The sequence below is a fragment of the Nycticebus coucang genome, chromosome 9, assembly GCF_027406575.1.
Source record: "Nycticebus coucang isolate mNycCou1 chromosome 9, mNycCou1.pri, whole genome shotgun sequence".
In the NCBI taxonomy this organism is placed as follows: domain Eukaryota; kingdom Metazoa; phylum Chordata; class Mammalia; order Primates; family Lorisidae; genus Nycticebus; species Nycticebus coucang.
The window spans coordinates 42,255,326-42,277,870 of record NC_069788.1 but is presented as its reverse complement, the minus strand read 5'-3'; the positions used below and the strand labels follow the sequence as shown (position 1 = coordinate 42,277,870).

The 22,545-nt window shown below is 43.5% G+C and overlaps 1 protein-coding gene across 3 annotated transcripts in view; it reads left to right on the top strand.

The window, feature by feature from the left end:
- Nucleotides 1-22,545, top strand: part of TBC1D22B (TBC1 domain family member 22B) — a 77,241-nt gene that overhangs the window by 29,392 nt on the left and 25,304 nt on the right. The window contains exons 3-8 of one of the 3 annotated variants that reach the window (XM_053602645.1): nt 4,226-4,533; nt 5,501-5,680; nt 6,204-6,274; nt 7,647-7,775; nt 9,322-9,387; nt 13,048-13,162. In XM_053602645.1, coding sequence (XP_053458620.1) covers nt 4,226-4,533; nt 5,501-5,680; nt 6,204-6,274; nt 7,647-7,775; nt 9,322-9,387; nt 13,048-13,162 — 869 coding nt within the window. The remainder of the gene's footprint in view (nt 1-4,225; nt 4,534-5,500; nt 5,681-6,203; nt 6,275-7,646; nt 7,776-9,321; nt 9,388-13,047; nt 13,163-22,545) is intronic. The other 2 variants (XM_053602647.1, XM_053602648.1) reach the window with 2 other exon arrangements.

The following is a 22,545-nucleotide window of genomic DNA, read 5'->3' as shown; positions in this document are numbered from 1 at the left end:
TCTCAGAAGTGAAAAGCCCAGCACCCTGTGTTCTCACTAATAAGGGGGAGCTCATTGATAGGTACACTGGGCACAAAGAGATGTAAGGACATTGGAAAGGAGGGAGGGAAGAAACTTACCTGTTGGGAACAATGAACATTATTCTGGTGACAGGTACACCAAAAGTCCTGACTTAAGCATTACACACATACAAGGTATAGGTATCCATGTAACAAAATTTTATACTCCATTAATTTTTTTTTTTTTTTGGAAACAAAGTTTCATTCTATTGCCCTGGATAGAGTGCTATGGCATCCTAGCTCACCGCAGCCTCAAATTCCTAGGCTCAAGCAATCCTCTTGCCTCAGCCTCCCAAGTAGCTGGGACTATAGACGCCCACCACAATGCCTAGCTATTTTTAGAGACGGGGTCTTGCTCTTGCTCAGGCTGGTCTCAAACTCCTGCATTCAAGCAATCCATCCCCCTCAGCCTGTCAGAGTGCTAGGATTACAGGTGTGAACCACCGTGCCTGTTCTTCCCATTAATATTTTGAAATTAAAAGAAAAATGAAAACCTCAGACACATTTAAAACGTGTAAGAAAAATATAAGAAACACTTACATACCCACCACTCAGCTGATTTACCTCTTTCATTTTTCTTTTGTGGTTTTTGGCCAGGGCCGGGTTTGAACCCACCACTTCTGGCATATGGGGCCGGCGCCCTACTCCTTTGAGCCACAGGCGCTGCCCTACCTTTTTCATTTTTACAGGACGCTGTTCGTCTCTAAGAATCTCTTAGCATGGCCTGCCTGTTGAGATTTTTCATCTAGCCCAGGGTTTGCATATTCTTTACCCCATATTAGACCATCAGTTTCTGGTCAGCTTTTGACCTGAGTTAAAATTCAGCTTCTTGCATTGATGATTTATTTAGAGTTCTCAAAGCTTCCAGTATTCATGCAATCTTGACATATACATAACCTCCAAGAAGGAAAATGATGATAACCACATACTCCTGTGTAATATTTTCTAAGTGACAGATCTTTCTTACGCATCCTATTTGTTCATGACAGCAGACCCCCAGGAGGTACTGCAGGTGGTGGATCCTGGATCCTCTTTAACAGAGGAGAAGCAGTCAAGGTGGAGGAGTCCAGTATGTCTGCAGAGGAGAATTTGCCTTTTGGCCAATAGATGTATTTTTATATATGCAGATAACTTGTGCTGTATTGCAAGGTCATTTTGTTGGCTTTCATTAACCCCCAAACTAAGAGTACCCAGAAGTGTATCAAAAGAACAACAGGAAACAAACAAGGACCCAAACCAAGCAATCTCATAAGAGATGTATAATTTTGGGCCTTATTTTTATTTATCGAGATCATTTCCTAATGTTAAATAGCCAAGATATGATTTTTAATGGCAGTGTAGTATTTCATCTGGTGGCTAAACCATAATTTATTAAATGATCTCTCATTTCTACATGTTTGTGTTTTTTGTTTTTAGCCCAAAATAACTAACACTGGTATAAACTATTTTAGATCATTTTTGTCTGTACCTTATGGTCAGAGATTATGAACCATTTTAAGGTGTGGATGTTGCCAGATTGTTTTCCAGAGGGTTATACAACATATAATCCCCTCCTGCAGAATCAGTTGGTCCCACTGCCCTTTGGTCAGCACCGAAGAGAGTAAGTCTTTACATCTTTGCTAGTTTAATGGGTAAAAATGTTATCTTGTTTCCATCACAGTTGAGCTGTTATACCTTGTAATCTTGTCATCTTTTGTATTTTGTGTAATGGATTTTCCTGTGTTCTATATGAGAATAGTTTTTAAAAATAATACCTCAGGCTCGGCGCCCATAGCTCAGCGGTTAGGGTGCTGGCCACATATACTGGGGCTGGTGGGTTCAAACCCAGCCCGGGTCTACTAAACAACAATAACTATAAAAAAAGAAAAATAGCCAGGCGGTGTGGTGGGCACCTGTTGTCCCAGCTACTTGGGAGGCTGAGGCAAGAGAATTGCTTAAGCCCAAGAGTCTGAGGTTGCTGTGAGCAACTGGCACTCTACCTAGGGCACTCTACCTAGGCCATGGCAGCCTACCTAGGGCAACAGCTTGAGACTCTGTCTCAAAAAAATAAATAAATAACACCTCAGTGATACTGCTTTTTCATAATAGGGACGTTCTAATGAGCTGTATGAATTACCAGACTGTATTTATTGATATTAATAATTTAAGCTATCTTGGGCGGCACCTGTGGCTCAGTCGGTAAGGTGACAGCCCCATATACCGAGGGTGGCGGGTTCAAACCTGGCCCTGGCCGAACTGCAACCAAAAAATAGCTGGGCGTTGTGGCGGGCGCCTGTAGTCCCAGCTACTCGGGAGGCTGAGGCAAGAGAATCGCTTAAGCCCAGGAGTTGGAGGTTGCTGTGAGCTATGTGATGCCATGGCACTCTACCGAGGGCCATAAAATAAGACTCTGTCTCTACAAAAAAAAAATAATAATAATAATTTAAGCTATCTTTTACAGTAATTTTTGGACTTATATAGAGAGATAGGACAGGTTAGTAGACCACCTACCTCTGTCCAAAAGGAAGAAAGCTGTCTTGGAGATGGGGTAACTTCTGCTCTTCTGATAGAGCCTTTAGCGTTACCCTGCTTTGCTGGGGGAAAAGAGTGAGGCATTTTAATTATGTTTTTACCCCATCGCATTCCAGTCCCCATATGCTGATAACTTACACAAAACTAAAGCTTCTGCTTCTCTGTTGGTATCTGAGGAATTTGAGATAGGACTATATTAGAAGTGTTCGGCGACACCTGTGGCTCCGTGAGTAGGGCGCCAGCCCCATATACCGAGGGTGGTGAGTTCGAACCTGGCCCTGGCCAAACTGCAACAACAACAACAACAACAACAAAATAGCCGGGCATTGTGGCCGGCGCCTGTAGTCCCAGCTACTCGGGAGGCTGAGGCAAGAGAATCACCTAAGCTCAAGAGTTTGAGGTTGCTGTGACGCAACGGCACTCTACAGAGGGCCACAAAGTGAGACTTTGTCTCTTAAAAAAAAAAAAAAGTGTCCTAACCACATAGTTTCTCAGAATCAGAACAGGGGACCCCAGACACTTAAGGGGGAGTGGACTCAGGACATAAAGAGAAAAAGCTTAGGAAAGTAGGAATGAGCCACATGACTCTTTGAATTAGGCCACCTGTCCCCAATGGATTAATCTAGTGTTTCCCAAACTTCAGTCATGGACCATCTTTGTGATTTTTTTTTTTTTTTTTTGCCATATTCTATACTATTATATACTAAATACATTTTAATAAGTACTCATTTACTCAAATAGATTTATTTTTTTAAATAAACCTGTACTTCCATAAGTGGAAAACCAATAATATTTGCCACAAATATAAATTACCTTAATAGTATACACAGTGAAAAACAAAAGGCTTATTAAATTCTATGCCAGATACTGTTGCTAGCAAATATGTTGATCCTGAGGCTGCCCTCACTTTGTTAAAAAAAAAAAAAAAAAAGAGTCCCAAAGGCAGAGTAGCACCAAACCTAGACTTTCTCCTCAAGGCTAGAAGAAGGACTTTAACAGAATAAAAAAGGGAACAACTTTTCATTTTGAGACTTAAGGTTTAATTTATATTATTTCCTGTCCTGCCAGTGGTTTGCGTTCTACTCTACGGTATAGTTTGGGTTACATTGCCATAGCAAATTAACTGTGAGATCTCAGTGGATTAACATGACACAGGTTTATTTCTTGCTCCTGCTACGTGTCTAAAATGGGGTGAGGTTACGGGTAGTGGGCAGGCTGTGCTCCACGGAGTCACTTATCCAAGCTGAGGAGGCTCCAACATTTGAAACCTTGCCAGTCACCATGTTAGAAGAGAGAGTATGGAGAACCCACACCTGCTCTTTTATACTTTGGCCTACAAGTGATTACCCCACTTTTTCCCCCAGCCCATTGCCCAGAAGTAGGCATAGCCTTGCCTAAAAGGAAGGGGGCTGGGAAATATACAAGAACACATGGATATTTGGTGGCCATTGCTATCTCTTCTACATCTGTCTCTGCTACACAGAACTGGTCTGGATGCATCTAGATAAGGAATAATGTGGGTGGCTTTTGTTTGAAGAAGGTAATGATTGTATATGGGGTAGTTTGTAGTATTATTAATATTGCTTAATATAAGCTAGTGAAGGTGGTCAGATATGGGAGACCATGCCTTGGTAATGGTTTCTCCTTTCTTAAAGCTTCATTAAAGAACGGTCAAAGGTCAACACAATTCCTCTGAAGAATAAGAAGGCCTCCAGTTTTCATGAATTTGCCCGGAATACCAGTGATGCTTGGGACATTGGCGATGATGAGGAAGAAGATTTTTCCTCACCTTCTTTCCAAACTCTGAACTCAAAAGTTGCTTTGGCAACTGCAGCCCAGGTTCTAGAAAACCACAGCAAGCTGAGAGTAAAACCAGAACGGTCCCAGTCAACGACATCTGACGTTCCTGCCAACTACAAAGTCATAAAGTCCAGCAGTGATGCCCAGCTGTCCAGAAACTCCAGTAAGTCCATTCTGCACCCTCCATAGCTTCAGCTATCTCAACAGAGTACATTTTAAATAAAAACAATTTTTTTAAGGGTATCACTCAGATCTTCTCTTGGGTGATAAATAAGCAAGTTCAAGCCACGGTACATCAGGGAGCCTAAGAGGTCACAAGCGGTGCTTGCTCTTCTCACTTGGTGGCTGCTGGGCCATGTGACCTGGGCCCTTAACTTTCTGCAGTTTTTGGCCAGGGCCAAGTTTGAACCCGCCACCCCTGGCATATGGGACCAGTGCCCCACTCCTTGAGCCACAGGCACTGCCCCTTTTTTTTTGAGAGATATAGTCTTACTTCGTTGCCCTGGGTAGAGTGCTGTGGCATCACAGCTCACAGCAACCTCCAGCTCTTGAGCTTAGGCGATTCTCTTGCCTCAGTCTTCTGAGTAGCTGGGACTACAGGCACCCACCACAACGTCTGGCTATTTTTTGTTGCAGTTTGATATTGATATTGATCTCAGTCCTTGGGGCAGCCAGATGGGGCTGCCGAGGGCTTGTGGTGAGCAGCTCCTTTATTGCAGTGTGCTTTGCAGTGTCATCCTTTCTTGTGTGCTCTGAGGTGTGGAAAAGGAAGGATAACACTGCCTGAGACTGTGTTGCTACTGAACTCACTAATTTGGCACAAAGACAGGTTTCAAGTTGAAGTAGAAAGAAAATATTTGATTTTCCTGTGGAGTCACCAAAAAGTTTCTCAAAAGTTGCTGTATGATCTGGGGTGTGTCAGCACATAAGGTGGTTTGGTTTGCACGGTATAAATGCAGGCCTTCCCACCCACTCACTGGCCCTTGCTGGGCACCCCAGGCAGTGTGTGAACACACACAGGTGGCCTCAGTCCTGGAGGAGGATGTAGACGCTGAACGGTTAGGTTTAAGGTTTTTCAGAATCTGTACTCTTCACACAGCCCATCCTTTTTCTCTTTCAAATAATCTCAGGTGATACATGCCTGAGGAACTCACTCCACAAACAGCAATCACTCCCTCTCCGGCCCATCATCCCTCTTGTTGCCCGGATCTCAGACCAGAATGCTTCTGGGGCTCCCCCGATGACTGTACGGGAGAAAACCCGCCTGGAAAAATTCCGTCAGCTTCTCTCCAGCCACAACACTGACTTAGGTGAGTCCTGTGAGCCCCGGGCGGGCTAGGGGCTTTTGGCGACTAGAATTCTCAGGGACCTGGAAGCTATTGCTTTTTATTCTTCCTCCTTTTACTTTTCTAGCTTCTCCTGACCTGGTGCCCATTGCAGTGACATGCAGGTATTAAGTCAGAAGTATGTTACGAGAGATTAGGGATCAAATTAGGTGGGACTGGTTTCTGTGGTCTGTAGACCATAGTGCAACTATTGTGGCTTTGGTCTTTCCTATATCAAGGAGATTTTTACTGAAATCCACACCCCCAGTATTCCAGTTCCCTTCTAACTCTCATCTCTGAGCTGGCTGATCACTATGGCAAGGGTATGTCCTAGGCACTCTGCTGCTCAGGGCTGCTGTTCTGGGCTTTCCCCTGTGCTTGTGGGTAGCAGATGATGGTGGTGGTGGTCTTACTCATTTGGTCGGAAACATCAGGGAGTGCTGGTTGCAGTTTGTTTTCAGGCATTTGCAGGGTGAGCTAATCCAATGAGGCTGCTTTTTATTTGCAGATGAACTGAGGAAGTGTAGCTGGCCAGGGGTTCCCAGGGAGGTTCGACCTGTAACCTGGAGACTCCTGTCGGTGAGTTCTACCCACTATGTAGAGAAGCGTGAGCCTCACACAGCCCTTCTTGCCTGATGAGGTTAGTCTGGACACATTGGTCTTACTCCATAGACTTCTCTAGTCCTACTGGATGTGACAGAACTATGGGACTATAGTCCTATTTCTGTGCATAAAGAAACACATTCTTGAGAGTTTATTCCCACACAAGCCTCACTTTCTTAACAGCAAGGAGGAAAACTAGAGTGAGACAGAGTGGCCCCAGCACTAGCTTTGAGCAAGCTCCAGCATTCCTCAGGCTTCACTCCTTTTTTCAGCAGGAATAACTAGCGAGGTTGAAACCCACTTTGTGACAGTGAAGAGTTGATAAATGGGCCTCCCTCAGGAGCCTTACTAGTGCTGCTTTCACCAAGTACTGAGCACTGTGCCAACCACTACGATAGTAACACTTGGGTTTCCTGAACTTGTAAAATTCATTCATTCATCTAATGAGGATTTATTGAGGGCCTGCTGTTTGCCAGGCACAGTGCCAGGTGCTGCAAACAGATACAGAAATGAATAAACCAACAGTCCCTGCTCTCTAGGCACTCACTGTGGAATGCATTACGTAAACATTTTAGAGAGAGAAAGGGGTCTCTCTCCTGACTGCCCTCCCCACCCCACTCTTAAACCATGTAATCATTGCCTCTGCCACTTCTAATAAGTTTGAATGCTATTCAGAGTAGATTTGGTGAGAACGGAAGGGGAGCAAAAGATAGATACAAGAATGAGAGTGGAATCTAGACCAGGGAAAAGAATGAAAGTTGGCCTGGAGCTTTGGCTAGGAGGGGGCCGCTGCCAAAAGTTCTGGTCTGGGTGTTGTAGCTGCTATGTCCCAGATTCCATTCAGCTTCCTAAGCCAGTAACTCTGAAAGTTACACTGGAAAAGAATATATAACTGGCACCAGCTTACGTGGCATACCACTGAGATACACTGTAGAGGTTGCTGGATCCCTGTCATTCTCAGAAGTGTGGTCCTGCATACAGGCAGCCCTCCGAGGCCATGACTTGGGTCCAGTTCCCTCCCCCTGACCTACATTCACTGCTGTACTGTGCCAACTCCAGGAGCTCAGGAATGCTCACTAGCAGTATGAGCTATGAGCGCAGTGCAGGGCCAGAGGAGTAAATAACCCTGGGAAACTGGCCTTGCTGCATCTGCCTACATCTGTATCCCACTGAATGAAGAAAGAGCAAGCACTGGGTGGCCAAAACCAAAAAGGGATTTACCCTTGTCCTTTTGGCAGTTTTCCTTCATTTCTTTGATAGTTCCTAAGCCATTTTTCAGGCTGAAATAAAAATTAAGGGTTCCTCCAACCAATGTCTCTCCTCATCTCACTGGCAGTCTTGTCTCTAGGGCTACCTCCCAGCAAACACTGAAAGGAGGAAGTTGACCCTGCAGCGCAAGAGGGAGGAATATTTTGGCTTCATTGAACAGTATTATGACTCTCGGAATGAAGAACATCACCAGGATACCTACAGACAGGTACAGTCATCACCTGCTCCCTCTCATTAGTCGTACATTTTAGGTGTGCCTCCTAGTAGTGCTGTCAGGGTACAGATTTTTCAAGTCTTCAGGTTATGATGTGCTGCTTGGAAATTAAATGTATTCCCAGAACTGTTTTACCTCTTTTCATTCAGAAGCTCTGATTTTAGCCATTTTGGGCTACTAGTCAATGGCAGTTCTTGTTTCTCCAACTTTAATCTGCATACACATCACCTAGGATTTTGATAAGATCCCATTTGGGAGGCCTGCGTGGTGGCTCACACCTGTAATCCTGCACTCTGGGAGGCTGAGGTGGGCGGATTTCTTGAGCTCATGGGTTCAAGACCAGCCTGAGCAAGAGCAAGACCTCATCTCTAAAAAATAGCTGGGCCTGTGGCTGGCTTTGTAGTCCCAGATATTCACGAGGCTGAAGCAAGAGGATTGCTTGAGCCCAAGAGTTTGAGGTTGCCGTGAGCTATGACACCACCGCATTCTACCAAGAGTGACAGAGTGAGACTCTGTCTCAAAAAAAAAAAGTTTCCACCTGGGGATCATGAGGAAATGCAGATTCTGATTCAGTAGGTGTGGGGTGAGGCCTGCACTTCTAACAGGCTGCCTGGTTACTCCAGTGCTTTTTGTCCACAGACCACGTATGAGTAGTAAGGGTTATGGAACACGAGAGAAAAGACAAACTCTCTCAGGAATGGTCCGGTCCCTCTGGTCTGTGATATCATTAGGTCCTTCTGGCAGCTACTGTACCTATTCAGGCCCCATACCTATCTGTCTGCAGGAGCCATAGCCATCAGTAGTCGTGGCAGGGAATCTTCCATCATGGCCCACAGTGGTCCTTGTGGCCTGCAGAAAGGTCTACAGGCAGCAGTGTCGGGAGGAGGAGAGTTGTCCAGTGATTGCAGAAGGTGAAAGGTGGGGGGTAGGCAGCTACGCACGACATGCCCTAGGGACAGAAATAGCTTCTGTTAAATTGGACATTGGGAAATCCCTGAACTTTTGAAACCAACTACAGTGACCTCCTTGGTAACAGAAGCTGAACTTTCAGCTCCTTAATGAAAGCCAGCTGCCCTGGTTCTTCCCCACTTCCTATATGTTATGACTTCAGAAACAAGCCCTTTTGTGGTTCCCTATTTGGGCACGTTTTTGCAACCGTCAGAGGTCTTTTACCCATCATGGATGGGTAAGATTCTGAAAGAGGGTTGCACACTTGTGTCATACATGTTACTTTAGCACCAGCCCAGAGTGAAACAGACTCCAGAGCAATAAGAAAAAGCAGCTGATTGTCTTAAGTTGTGAAATATGTTGTTATTTGACTTACGTGGTTTATTCAGGGAGATTTTTTTTCTCACTATTTAATAAGTTATTGCTGAAACGGAAACCTACTCCTCATGGGCAGGTAGGTTAACTAGATTTTCTTCTCTGTCAATCGGTTCTTTCTGAAGATAAACTGTGCTTCTTACTCCTTTAATTTCTATTTTACTTGTCAAAGGAACAAACTGGCATTTTGTTTTTGGACATGGCTTCTCTTTTCCAGATTCACATTGACATTCCAAGGACAAATCCTCTCATTCCGTTGTTCCAGCAACCACTTGTACAGGAGGTGAGGGAATTGCTTAATGTTCTTTGCCCCTTCTCCCTCATAGCTCTGTGGTACCTGTCTGCAGTTTTACAGCTAATCGTCGTGGTACTTTTATGTGGAGCTTTGGTTCTTTCAGAACATGTTCTCGTACATTCCCATTTGTTCTTCCAAACAAACCTGAGATCAGAATAGCACCTTGTGAGGTTGAGGACCTTGCCCAGAGTCTTGAGGCTGCCTGGTCACAGAAAGGAGAACCCACATCTTAGAATTCCTATTCCTATGTTTGGTCTACTTATTAGAACAAACTGGAAGTAGTGTTTTTAAAAACAAATTGTAGTAAAATATGCATAATATAAACTTCATAATTTTAACAATTTTTTAGCACACATTTCATTGGCATTAATTATGTTCACGTTATTTTACAGCCATCACCACCATCCACTACCAGAACTTCTCTCATCTTCCCAAACAGAGACTCTGTACCCATTAAATATTAATGCCTTTTCCCAGCAGCCTCCAGTCCACTTGTCTCTGAATCTGACTACTCTGGGTACCTCCGACAGGTGGACTCATGCCACCCTTTGACCCTTTGTGTCTGGCTCATTTCACTTAGCGTAATGTCTTTAAGGTTTATCTGTGTTGTAGCATGAGTCCCGACTTCCTTTGTAAAGGCTGAATGACATTCCACTTTGCACATGCAACCCATATTGTTGATTCATCTGTCAATGAACATGTGGGTCGATTTCACCTTTTGGCTATTGTGAATAATGCTGCTATTAATGTGGGTATGTAAATATCTGCTCAAGCCCCTGTGGAATTAGTAGTGATATTTTGAGAACTAACCAGTTAATAAAGCACATGGAAGGTCTCAGTGGGAAGACCTGACCCAAGCAATAGCTATAAACTTTATAGGATTAGGAATTAGGACACTGAGTGTTAATGCTCTTTGAATGGAACTTTCTGTTCTCATCATAGAGAGGGATGGTGGTAGAAATGCTTAAAATGATTGCTATTTGGTTTTGACTTACATTTATAATTGTTTAAATATAAATTTTCCACTGGTGGGATCCCTCATAACTTACCAGTAACATAAAGAAGATTTCAAAATAATAACACTATTATTTTATGTGTAAGATTCTACTCAAAGGAAGCTAAAAATCCATTCAGGATCCCTTTGTTCCTCCCTTTCAGTTTTTCCATAGCTCAGTCCTGCTTGTTCCTCATTTTACCAATAACCTGAAGATGTTCAGATACTTACCTTTTACCTGTGCATGCTTACTCTAAACATGGAGAAGGGAAAGTTGTTTGTTTAAAAGTCTCCTGGGCAGTGCCTGTGGCTCAAAGGAGTAGGGCACCGGCCCTATATGCCGGAGGTGGCGGGTTCTAACCCAGCCCTGGCCAAAATAAAATAAAGTAAAAGTCTTCTCCTAGTAGTGGTACCTGAATACAAAGACAGAAACTCAAACTTTATCCCTTCCAATTTTTCTGAATCACCTTTTCATCTAGGAGGCTGTAGTCATCCTTAAAAGAGTAAAAATGCCAAGGAAAGAGCAAAGAACTAAGTAACACTAAATGCAGAAAGGATTGCCCTGTACACTTGAAAGATACTCGAGAATTGACTATAGTAAGTCAGAATTACCCCCACGAGGAGAAGAGGTGTAGGGCAAACCTTCAGGGGGTGTCCTTTGTGCTCCTCTCTGTCAGGGAGAATTATCCCAGCCTCTTTCTGCCGTGAGGATCCCATGGCCTCCTCTGATACCCAGACTCGGTGCTGTTCAGTTGTCATCTCTTTGGCACCTTCATTTTACAGTGTCTTTGTCTACACTGTCCCATCCTTACTAGAAAGGGATTTTTGCAGGTCTGATTCTGAACAGCTCACATCCACGTACTTAGCCGTTGTTAAAGCCAGTTATATAGGGATTCGTGTATTCACAAGGGTCCGTAGTGTAGAGAGAAGCCCTTGTAAGTCCTTCAGAAAGACTGACTAGGGGCATCCAGACAGACATAGGCATAAGAACTGCAAGGAAATAGATTGGGGCAGGGATTTCTTTCTTTCTTTTTTTTTTTTTTTTTAGAGACAGAGTCTCACTTTGAGGGCCGTGGCATCACAGCTCACAGCAGCCTCCAGCTCTTGGGCTTAGGCAATGCTCTTGTCTCAGCCTCCTGAGTAGCTGGGACGACCGGTGCCCACCACAACACCCAGCTAGGGAATTCTTGATCATTCTAGCTTGGGCTGTATTTTCTAGGAAGGAAGAGGGGTCATTTAGCAACACAGCGAAGAATATCAGAGGGCTCCCATTAGAGTGTTGGATTTTACACAAATGAGGATCCTTCAACCACAGACAGCAAGTGGGTAAGTCTAGTGGAGGCAGAGAGGCCAACTCTTCTAGGGCTTTGTTCTCACTACCGTTAAGGACAGAAATGTTGCAAGTGGAAGTATTTCTGAGCTCTCTCTGCCAACTAGAAGGCAGACTGAACTACCTATGATGGACGGGCTGGGAAGCAACCTTTATTATGTCTTTAGATTCTCTGTCCCTCCTACACTAGATAACCTTCTCTGAAAACCATAGAAGCACTTCCTTTTTCTTGATCTCCCTGGGCAGTTTTTCTACCTTGTACCTGCTTAGGAAAGACTCTTCAGATTGACCCCAGACCTAGCTGGGGACTCTGCAAAGTTTGTGTGCTGTGGAGGCCCTCTCATGTCCTTGTTCTACCTGCACATACTCAGCATCCCCTCTGCCATCCCTCTGGTGCTGTCACAGAGACATGAGGCAATCCAGTCAAAGCCAGTCTTAGGAACATGTCAGGCCCAGGAGTTGTCATCAGGATGAAAACAGGCAGTGAGTATCATCCGGCCGAGAGAAGATGAGGAGAAAGTGCAGAGGGCCTAGTGAAAGCAGAGGGGAGTAGAGATGAATGGGACAGGGAAGGGCTCTGCAAAGGGACCATGAAGACCTTTCCTTTGTCCCCAACCTAAACTTCTGGCTTCTGTGGCTAAGATACTTAACATAAAGAAAAGTATTCCCATGGGGGCCCTGGATGATTTCTCTGTTCTCAAATTCCCAGCTGTAGGAGTCTGCAGGATTTGGTTTATTTGACTTCCTATGCCCAGCAGATGTCTGAGTTGCATCCTGATATGTGAAGGGACTTCCTGCAAGTCTAGTCTACCGCTTGCTCCTAATTAAGCCCGGTTAAAACTAAATCTATATCTCCTTTCTTCTCAGCAGGGAGAGGGGAGGGGTGGTACAGGAGGCATTTCCTTTCTAAATCCTGTAATGACCAAAAAAGATTTAGAAAAATGTATCAGAACTGGAACGTTCTGATATCTTGGTCTTGGAAATAGAAAAGCCATATCTACAAATGAGAATGTTTTGACTTGAATTAATGACAGCCACTGCAGACCCTTCGTAAGCCATTTGTATTTCTTTCCTTTCCACAACTTTGTGTCATGGTGACCAGATACTGAAAGATAAATAAAGAGCAAGAAGTATCTACTCCTACTTGACAACAACTAGTGTGTTAGAAACTTTTTGAATTTATATACTTCTTTTGACCACAGTAGTTTAAGATTTTCCAAAAAATTCTGTACCAGCCCCGAGAGAGATCGTGGAGTAGGTAAATGGAAGGAGGGCCTGTGTCCCCATGATTTAACACTGATGTCTGTCTTTCTCATTTTCCTAGATCTTTGAAAGAATTCTATTTATTTGGGCCATCCGACACCCTGCCAGTGGGTATGTCCAGGGAATTAATGACCTGGTCACTCCATTCTTTGTCGTCTTCCTCTCAGAATATGTGGGTAAGAAGAGTACCAAGTTGAACAAGCTATTGCTTTTTCTTATCTGCCATCTGTTTGTTTTGTTTTGTTTTCTGAAGAGTGCAGCAAGTGGGTATGTCTTGTTAAAAAAGATAGTGTCTTTGGAACACACAGCTAAAACTAGCTTTAACAGCCCTTGCAGCCTGGATTTATCTCCTGAGACGGTTATGGATCTCACCTAAAAAGAGCTGCTTTGTCCTAAGAGTGACCGAAGTGATACATTTATGTTCTGCCATTAACAGATGGTTTGATGATTTACGTGAAGTTATTTTAGGGTTGTTTGTCTCCTACACAAGCCCTTGTTCATGAAAGCTGGATTTTAGACTGGATGGATATCTGGCATGCATGTTTGAGTTCACGTGCTGTATCTTAGGAGCAGAATGTGGACTTGCGGAGGACAAAAGGTGTAGCTCCAGAACCCAGCTCATATGAGAAGTGATAGAATGGGAGAATTCCAGGACTATCTTCACTTTGGAGAGTAGTTAGATTTCACGACAGCAGTTAGGTTTTCTTACAGTCCTGGCCTCTTCCTCTAGGCAGCATAAATTGAACAGAGAGTCTTAAAGGAGTTGAGGATCGTATTGCTCCTTTTTAGTTTCCTTAATTGCTTGTGTTTGAAGATTCAAGGGAAAACCCAGGTAGGCCAGGCACAGTGGCTCACACCTATAATCCTAGGACTCTGGAGCCCAAGGTGGGAGTATCCCCTGAGCTCAGGAGTTCGAGACCAGCCTAAGCAGGAGTGAGACCCCATCTCTACTGAAAAATAGAAAAATTAGCTGGGCATTGTGGTGAGTGCCTATAGTCTCAGATACTTGGGCGTCTGAGGCAGGAAGATTGCTTGAACCCAGGAGTTTGAGGTTACTGTGAGCTAGGCTGATACCATGGCACTGTAGCCTAGGCAACAGAGTAAGACTCTGTCTCAAAAAAAAAAAAGAAAGAAAAGAAAACTCATCCGTCATGGCCTGATGCTTTGTTCTTTTAGTCGTTAAGGAGAACCTTATGTAGGAATAAGAACGCTGATCTGGATCTTAGAAAATCACCCCTCTGATCCCTCATTTTACAGATGAGTTGTGAGATTCCCTGCTTCCTTATCAGTGGAAGAGCTAAAACTAGAACCCTTTTCTTTAGACTCTGAGGGTAATGGATTATTGTGACTTTTGGAGAAAGCCATTTCGAGGTGTTGGCAGTTACTGAAAAGTGGATGAGAGCGGAGCCCCTGTCTCACTTGGTTTCCTATTCAGGCTTTCTAATAGAGCTCAAAGGAATAATGGTCATTTGGTCTTTCATGAGACAGTCTCAGAAAGTTAAGGCAACTGAATACCATTCCTTGTTCTGCTTAAGTGGTAGCAACCAGAGTAGCACTGTGAGTGAGGGTGGAAGGTCACTCTTGCCTGCTCTGTCGGGTAATCCTAAGTAGTAAGCAAGGGTTGTTACTTGTTAAAATTGAGCTTCCAAAAACATATAAAGAGAGCTCTCTCTAGAGGACTTTTTCACCACCACCGTTCCCCCACCCTCCCCTAATAATAGGTCAACTTTTGGAGGCAACTTTATTCTACTGTGGTTTATCAAGAGAGCAGTTCAACTGATCATTGGTTTGGGGGGTTGCTTCTTACAATATTAGTTTTCTGGGTAGCACCTGCAGCTCAGTGGGTAGGGCCCGGCCCCATATACCAAGGGTGGCGGGTTTGAACCTGGCTCTGGCCAAACTGCAACAACAACAAAAATATAGCCAGGTGTTGTGGTGGGCGCCTGTAGTCCCAGCTACATAGGAGACTGAGGCAAGAGAATCGCCTAAGCCCAGGAGTTGGAGGTTGCTGTGAGCTGTGATTCTACAGCACTCTACTGAGGGCGATAAAGTGAGACTCTGTTTCAAAAAAAAAAAAAAAAGAAAAATTATTAGTTTTCTAAAATAGTATTAAACAATAAGCCTGGGAAGATATTTGTCCATTCGTTAATCTAAACTTGAAATATAAATGCTGGCCTGAAATCTTGGTATTGTGCCAATTAAAAATAGTCCTCAGCAGCTTTAGTTCTGAGTGGATATTTAGTTGTTTCGCTAGCTGTCATTTACATATATATTTTAAATTATTGCATCAGGTTAATTTGAGGGTACAAAGAATTAGGTTGCAATGTTTGCATTTGTCAAGTAGAGTCCCACCCCTAAAAGGCGTGCCATACACCCTAACATTGTGCCCATTAATGGAAGCACACCCATCCCCTCCCCCCCGCCCCCCCCCCCCGCTTTCTCACCCCTGCCCCCCACCTTGAACTGGTTTGAGTTTTTTCTCTCTTATGTGGGCATGTATTAAATCATCTACTGGCTGCATACAAATGTATCGAGTACACTGGATTCTTGCTTCTCCTTTATTTTATTTATTTATTTTTTTTTTTTTGCAGTTTTTGGCCAGGGCTGGGATTGAACCCGCCACCTCCGGCATATGGGGCTGGCACCCTACTCCTTTGAGCCACAGGCGCCACCCTTTGCTTCTCCTTTATTAAGGAGAATGTGTTTCAACGCCATTCAGGTTAATACGAAAGATGTAAAGTCTCCATATTTTTTAATGGCTGAATAGTATTCCATGGTATACATCTACCACAGTTTGTTAATCCATTCCCAGGATGGAGGGCATTTAGGTTGTTTCCACATTTTGGCTATTGTAAATTGAACTTTGATGTCATTTATATTTTGCCCCATGCGTGTCTTTACTTTCTGCAGGTAACGATCCCCTTACTACCTCTACCCCATCGTTCCATCAAGCCTTGTGCCTTTCTGTGATAGACACGGTGGCTTTCCGGTTTTGGTACAGGCACAACCCATTTTACTGTGCTTCACTTTATTGCATGTGGTAGATATTTCATTTTTTTATGAATTGAAGATTTGCATCAGTCCTGTGTCAAGCAAGTCTATTAGTGCCATTTTTCTAAAAGCATGTGTTCACTTCATGTCTCTGTGTCATGTTTTGATACTTGCCACAAAATTTTAAACTTTTTCATTATTATATGTCTTATGACGATTTGTGATCAGCATTCTTTGTTGTTACTACTATAATTGTTTCAGGGTGGCAGGCCGACTCATATAAGAAAGTGAACTTACCCCATGATCACATTAAAAAAAATAAATAAATAAGGGGCAGCGCCTGTGGCTCAAAGGAGTAGGGCGCTGGTTCCACATGCCAGAGGTGGCAGGTTCAAGCCCAGCCCTGGTCAAAAACTGCAAAAAAAATAAAAATAAAAATAAGAACATGAACTTAATGAATATTATGTGTATAATGACTGTTGCACCGACCAGCTGTTTCCATATCTCTCTTCCTCTCCTGGGGCCTCCCTGTTCCCTGAGACATCAATCTTGAAATGAGGCCAATTAATAACCCTACAATGGCCTCTAAACGTTCAAATGAGAGGAAGTCACAAATCTCTCACTTTAAACCAAAGCTAGAAATGATTAAGTTTAGTGAGGAAGGCATGTCAGAAGGCCAGATAGGCCAAAATCTAGGCCCCTTGTGCCAAACAGCCAGCTTGTGAATATGAAGGGAAAGTTCTTGAATTAAATTAAAAGTGCTACTCCAGTGAATACATGAATGATAAGAAAGCACAAGAGCCTTATTCCTGATGTGGAGAAAAGTTTAAGCGGTCTGGATAGAAGTTCAAACCAGCCACAACATTTTCTTAAGCCAAAACCTAATCCAGAGCAAGGCCCTTAACTCTCCAATTCTGTGAAGGCTGAAAGAGGTGAGAAAGCTGCAGAAGAAAAGTTTGAAGTTAGCACAGGTTGGTTCGTGAGGTTTAAGGAGAGAACCATCTCCATGACCCTGACGTACAAGGCAAAGCATCAAGTGCTGATGTAGAAGCTGCAGCAAGTTATACAAATCTAGCCAAGATCGGTGATGAAGGGGACTACCCTAAACACATATTTTCATTGTAGACGAAATAGCCTCATAAAGGAAGAAGATGCCATCTAGGATTTTCACAGCTAGAGAGAAGTCGATATCTGGCTTCAAAGCTTCAGAGGACAGGCTGACTTTCTTGTTAGGGACTAATGTAGCTGATGACTTTTTTTTTTTTTAGAGACAGAGTCTCACTTTGTCACCCTTGTTAGAGTGCCATAGTGTCACAGCTCACAGCAACCTCCAACTTCTGGGCTTAGGCGAGTCTCTTGCCTCAGCTTCCCGAGTAGCTGGGACCACAGGTGCCCGCCACATTGCCTGGCTATTTTTTTGTTGCAGTTTGGCCCGGCGGGTTTGAACCCGCCACCCTTAGTATATGGGGTTGGTGCCCTACTCACTGAGCCACAGGCACCGCCTGTAGCTGATGACTTTTAAGTTGGATTTACTAGTCCCAAAATCCTAGGGCTCTTCAGAATTATGCTTAATCTACTCTGCCTGTGCTGTATAAATTGAAAATGAAGCCTGGATGACAGTACATCTGTTTTCACAATGGTTTGCTGACCACTGTTACGACCTACTGCTCAGAAAAGGATTCTTTTGAAAACATTACTGCTCATTGGCAATGCGCCCAGTCACCCAAAAGCTCTGATGGAGATGTACGAGGAGATTCGTGTTTTCATGCCTGCTAACACAACATCTGTTCTATAGCCCGTGGATCAGGGTATAATTTCAACTTTTGAGTCTTATTTAAGACATATATTTTGTAAGGCTATAGTTGCCATATGTAGTAATTCCTTTTAGGGATCTGGACAAAATAAATCAAAAACCTTTTGGAAAGGATTCACCATTGTAAATGCCATAAAGAACATTCATGATTAATGGGAGGAGTTCAAAATATTAACATTAACAGAAGTTTGGAAGAAGTTGATTCCAACCCTCCTGCATGACTTGAGGGGCTCCAGACCTTAGTGGATGACAGAATTGCAGATGTGGTAGAAATAACAAGAGAACTAGAATTAGAAGTGTAACCTGAATTTTGTGGCTGAATTGCTGCAATCTCATGATAAAACTTGAATGGATGAGGATGCTTCTTATGGATGAGCAAAGAAAGTGGTTTCCTGAGATGGAATCTACTCCTAGTGAAGATGCTGTGAACACTGTCGAAGTGACAGCAAATGATTTAGAATGTTCCACGAACATAGTTAATAAAGCAGCAGAAGGGTTGGAGAAGATTGACTCTAATTCTGAAGGTCTTAAGTAAAGGCTTTAAGTAAAATACTATCAGACAGCATTGCATGCTATAGAGAAATGTATTGTGAAAGAAGAGTCAGTTGCTCTGGTGCACTGCTCATATTTGCCACAGCTACTCTAGCCCTCAGCAGCTACCACCCTGACCAATCAGCATCCGTCAGCATCAAGGCAAGAGCCTCCACCACAAAAAGAATGTAACTTGCTGAAGGCTCAGATGATCATTAGTATTTTTTAACAATGAAGCATTTTTATATTAAGGTAGATACATTGTTTCTTAGTGATAATGCTATTGCACACTAGTGTGAACATAACTTTTATATGCACTGGGAAATGAAACATTTGTGTGACTCACTTTATTGTCAGATTGCTTCATTACAGTGACCTAGAACTGCACTACAGTATCTCTGAGACATGCACGTATTTAGTTGACCAGCCCACCTGGTGACCTGGAAAAGTAACTGTTGACCACAGAGTTTATGCAGGGAAGGGTGGGTTTCTTTTTTTTTTTTTTTTTTTTTGTAGAGACAGAGTCTCACTTTATGGCCCTCGGTAGAGTGCCGTGGCCTCACACAGCTCACAGCAACCTCCAACTCCTGGGCTTAAGTGATTCTCTTGCCTCAGCCTCCCGAGTAGCTGGGACTACAGGCGCCCGCCACAACGCCCGGCCATTTTTTGGTTGCAGTTTGGCCGGGGCCGGGTCTGAACCCGCCACCCTCGGTATATGGGGCCGGCGCCTCACCGACTGAGCCACAGGCGCCGCCCAGGGTGGGTTTCTTTACTCTCTTAGAGCCAGTCTGGGCAAAGCTGCACTTAGTGTCACCTCTGTAGCAATTTGTCATTGGAACCTCCTAGACTTAGGCAGGAGAGGTCTATTCATTTTTTTTATAAAGACTTTATTATGTCAAATTTCAAATATATGTAAAAGTAGAAAAAATAATACCATAAATCCCCATATATCCTTCACCCAACTTTGATAGCCATTTTTTTGTTTTGTTTTGTTTTGTTTTTTGAGACAGAGTGAGTACTGTGGCATCATCATAGCTCACAGCAACCTTAAACTCTTTGGGCTCCAAGTGATCTTCTTTCCTCAGCCTCCCAAGTAGCTAGGACTACAAGTGCCCACCCCTATACCTGGCTAGTTTTGATGTTTTTTAGTAGAGATGGGGTCCCACTCTTGCTCAGGCTGGTCTCGAACTTCTGAGCTCAAGTAATCCACTCGCATCAGCCTCCCCAGAGTGCTAGATTATAGGCGTGAGCCATCATGCAGGGGCTGACAGACAGTCTTGTTTCATTTATCCTCTGTTCATTCTCTACCTCCTCACCCTTGTGAATTATTTTGAAGCAGATCTCAGTATCAAACATCATATCATTTTACCTATAAATATTTCTATATGTATCTCTAAAAGTTGAGGATTTTTAAAAAACACAACCATAATGGAATTATCACATCAAAAAATAATTAAAACCCACTTAATGTAATCTAATGTACAATAAGTATTCAAATTTTCCCAGTTCTCAAAAAGTCTATTTAACAGTTTGAATCAGGGTCCAAATCAGAACCACATGTTAGAGTTGGTTGATAAATCTCTTTTAATCCATCAGTTTCCACCCATCTCTCTTTCCTTTAGGACAATGGTTCTCAACCTTATTAATGCCTTCTAATGCTGCGACCCTTTAATACAGTTTCTCATGTGTGGTGACCCCTAACCATAAAATTATTTTCATTGCTACTTCGCAACAGTAATTTTGCTACTGTTATGAATCATAATGTAAATATCTGATATACAGAATGTATTTTCATTGTTACAAAGGGGTCACAACCCACAGGTTGAGAACTTCTGCTTTAGGAATTTGTAAGTTCAGTCTTTTCTTTTCTTTTTTTTTTTTTTGAGACAGAGTCGCACTATGCCATCCTCGGTAGAGTGCTGTGGCATCACAGCTCATAGCAATCTCAAACTCTTGGGCTTAAGCAGTTCTCTTGCCTCAGCCTCCCAAGTAGCTGGGGCTACAGGCACCTACCACAACACCCGGTTGTTTTTTTGTTGTAGCTGTTATTGTTGTTTGGCAGGCCTGGCCTGGGTTCGAACCCACCAGCCCCCTTGTATGTGGCCAGCTCCCTAGCTGCTGAGCCCAGTCCTTGTTTTTCTAATTTTCAGCCCATAGCCTTACCATACCAAGCAGTAATATCACCATGATTTTTAAAGTATTTTACTGTTTGCAGAGAACTTTGGTATATCTGATTGCATTTAATAGGCTTACTGTCTCTTCAAGGTAGTTGTATCAACCCATTTTATAAGTAAGAAACCCAAAGCCCAGAAGTTTAATAAGCTTCCCAAATGCAAATCCAGGTCTTTTGACCTAAATACCTACCATATGTCCTCTTTATATGGTATCTTAACTTAGATCCTTGATCTGGAACTTCTTTTTTTTTTGGGGACAGTCTCTTGAGCAAGAGCAAGACTCCATCTCTAAAAAAGTAGCTGAGTGTTGTGGCAGGCGCCTGTATTCCCGGCTGCTCGGGGGGCTGAGGCAGGGGAATCACTTGAGCCCAAGGGTTGGAGGTTGCTGTGAGCTATGAGGCTACGGCACTGTATCAAGGGCAATATAGTAAGACTCTGTCTCAAAAAAAAGAAAAAGTTGCCTATAATTTTTAGCTGTTATAAAAAAGATTGCAGGCTTGGCACCTGCAGTTCGGTAGTTAGGGCGCCAGCCACATACACTGGGGCTGGCGGGTTCGAACCTGGCCCGGGCCTGCTAAACAACAATGACAACAACAACAAAAATAGCCAGGCGTTGTGGCGGGCACCTGTAGTCCCAGCTACTTGGAAGGCTGAGGCAAGAGAATCTCTTAAGCCCAAGAGTTTGAGGTTGCTGTGAGCTGTGATGCCATGGCACTCTACTGAGGGTGACATAGACTCTGTCTCAAAAAAAAAGAAAAACAACATTGTAACAAATATCCTTGTACATATTTTCTTGTGAGGCCAGATGCAGTGACTCACTCCTGTAATCCTAGCTAGCACTCTGGGAGGCCAAGGTAGGTGAATTGCTTGAATTCGTGAGTTCAAGACCAGCCTGAACAAGAGCGAGACCTGTCATTGTAAGAGTTCTGACAACTAAGTTTCCAAACTCATCTTAGAAAAAGTGTAGGCAACTTAAATAGCTTTTTTTTTTTTTTTGGTGACAGGATTTCACCTGTCATGCGACATGTTCACCTGGTGACATGTTCATAGTTCACTATAGCCTCCAACTCCTGGGCTCAAGTGATCTTCTTAAAAAGATTTTTTAAAAAACCCAAAAAATATTTTCATGTATATTCGTGTTAAAATACATATTTCTCAGGGCGGCGCCTGTGGCTCAGTGAGTAGGGCGCCGGCCCCATATGCCGAGGGTGGTGGGTTCAAGCCCAGCCCCGGCCAAACTGCAACAACAACAACAAAAAAAAATAGCCGGGCGTTGTGGTAGGCGCCTGTAGTCCCAGCTGCTCGGGAGGCTGAGGCAGGAGAATCGCGTAAGCCCAGGAGTTAGAGGTTGCTGTGAGCCATGTGACGCCACGGCACTCTACCCGAGGGCAGTACAGTGAGACTCTATCTCTACAAAAAAAAAAAAAAAAAAAATACATATTTCTCGGCTTGGCTTCTGTAGCTTAAGCAGCTAAGGCGCCAGCCACATACACCAGAGCTGGCAGGTTCGAATCCAGCCCAGGCCTGCCAAACAACAATGACAACTACAACCAAAAGATAGCCAGGTGTTGTGTCAGGTGCCTGTAGTCCCAGCTACTCAGGAGGCTGAGGCAAGAGAATTGCTTACGCCCAGGAGTTGGAGGTTGCTATGAGCTGTGATGCCATGGCACTCTACCCAGGGCAACAGCTTGAGGCTCTGTCTCAAAAAAAAAAAAATACATATTTCTCTGAAAAAGTCTTAGAAATGAAATTGCTAGTTCTCAGAGCATGCCAAATAGGTACTATTAAATTATGAGGTCAATTAAGTTTGTGAACTCATCCTAGAAAAAGTGCTACATACCTCATCACTGAATATCCCTATAGTCACCTTCAAAGTATTCCCCTTGAGAAGCTTGCACCAATACCAGCACCTAGTCCACCCTTCAAAGCACTGTTTCTAGGATGGGTTCGCAAACTTAATTGTCAGATCTCGTACAACGACAGGATCTCTTGAGGCTAGGAGTTTAAAACAGGCCTGGGTAACATAGTGAGATGCCCATCTCTACAAAAA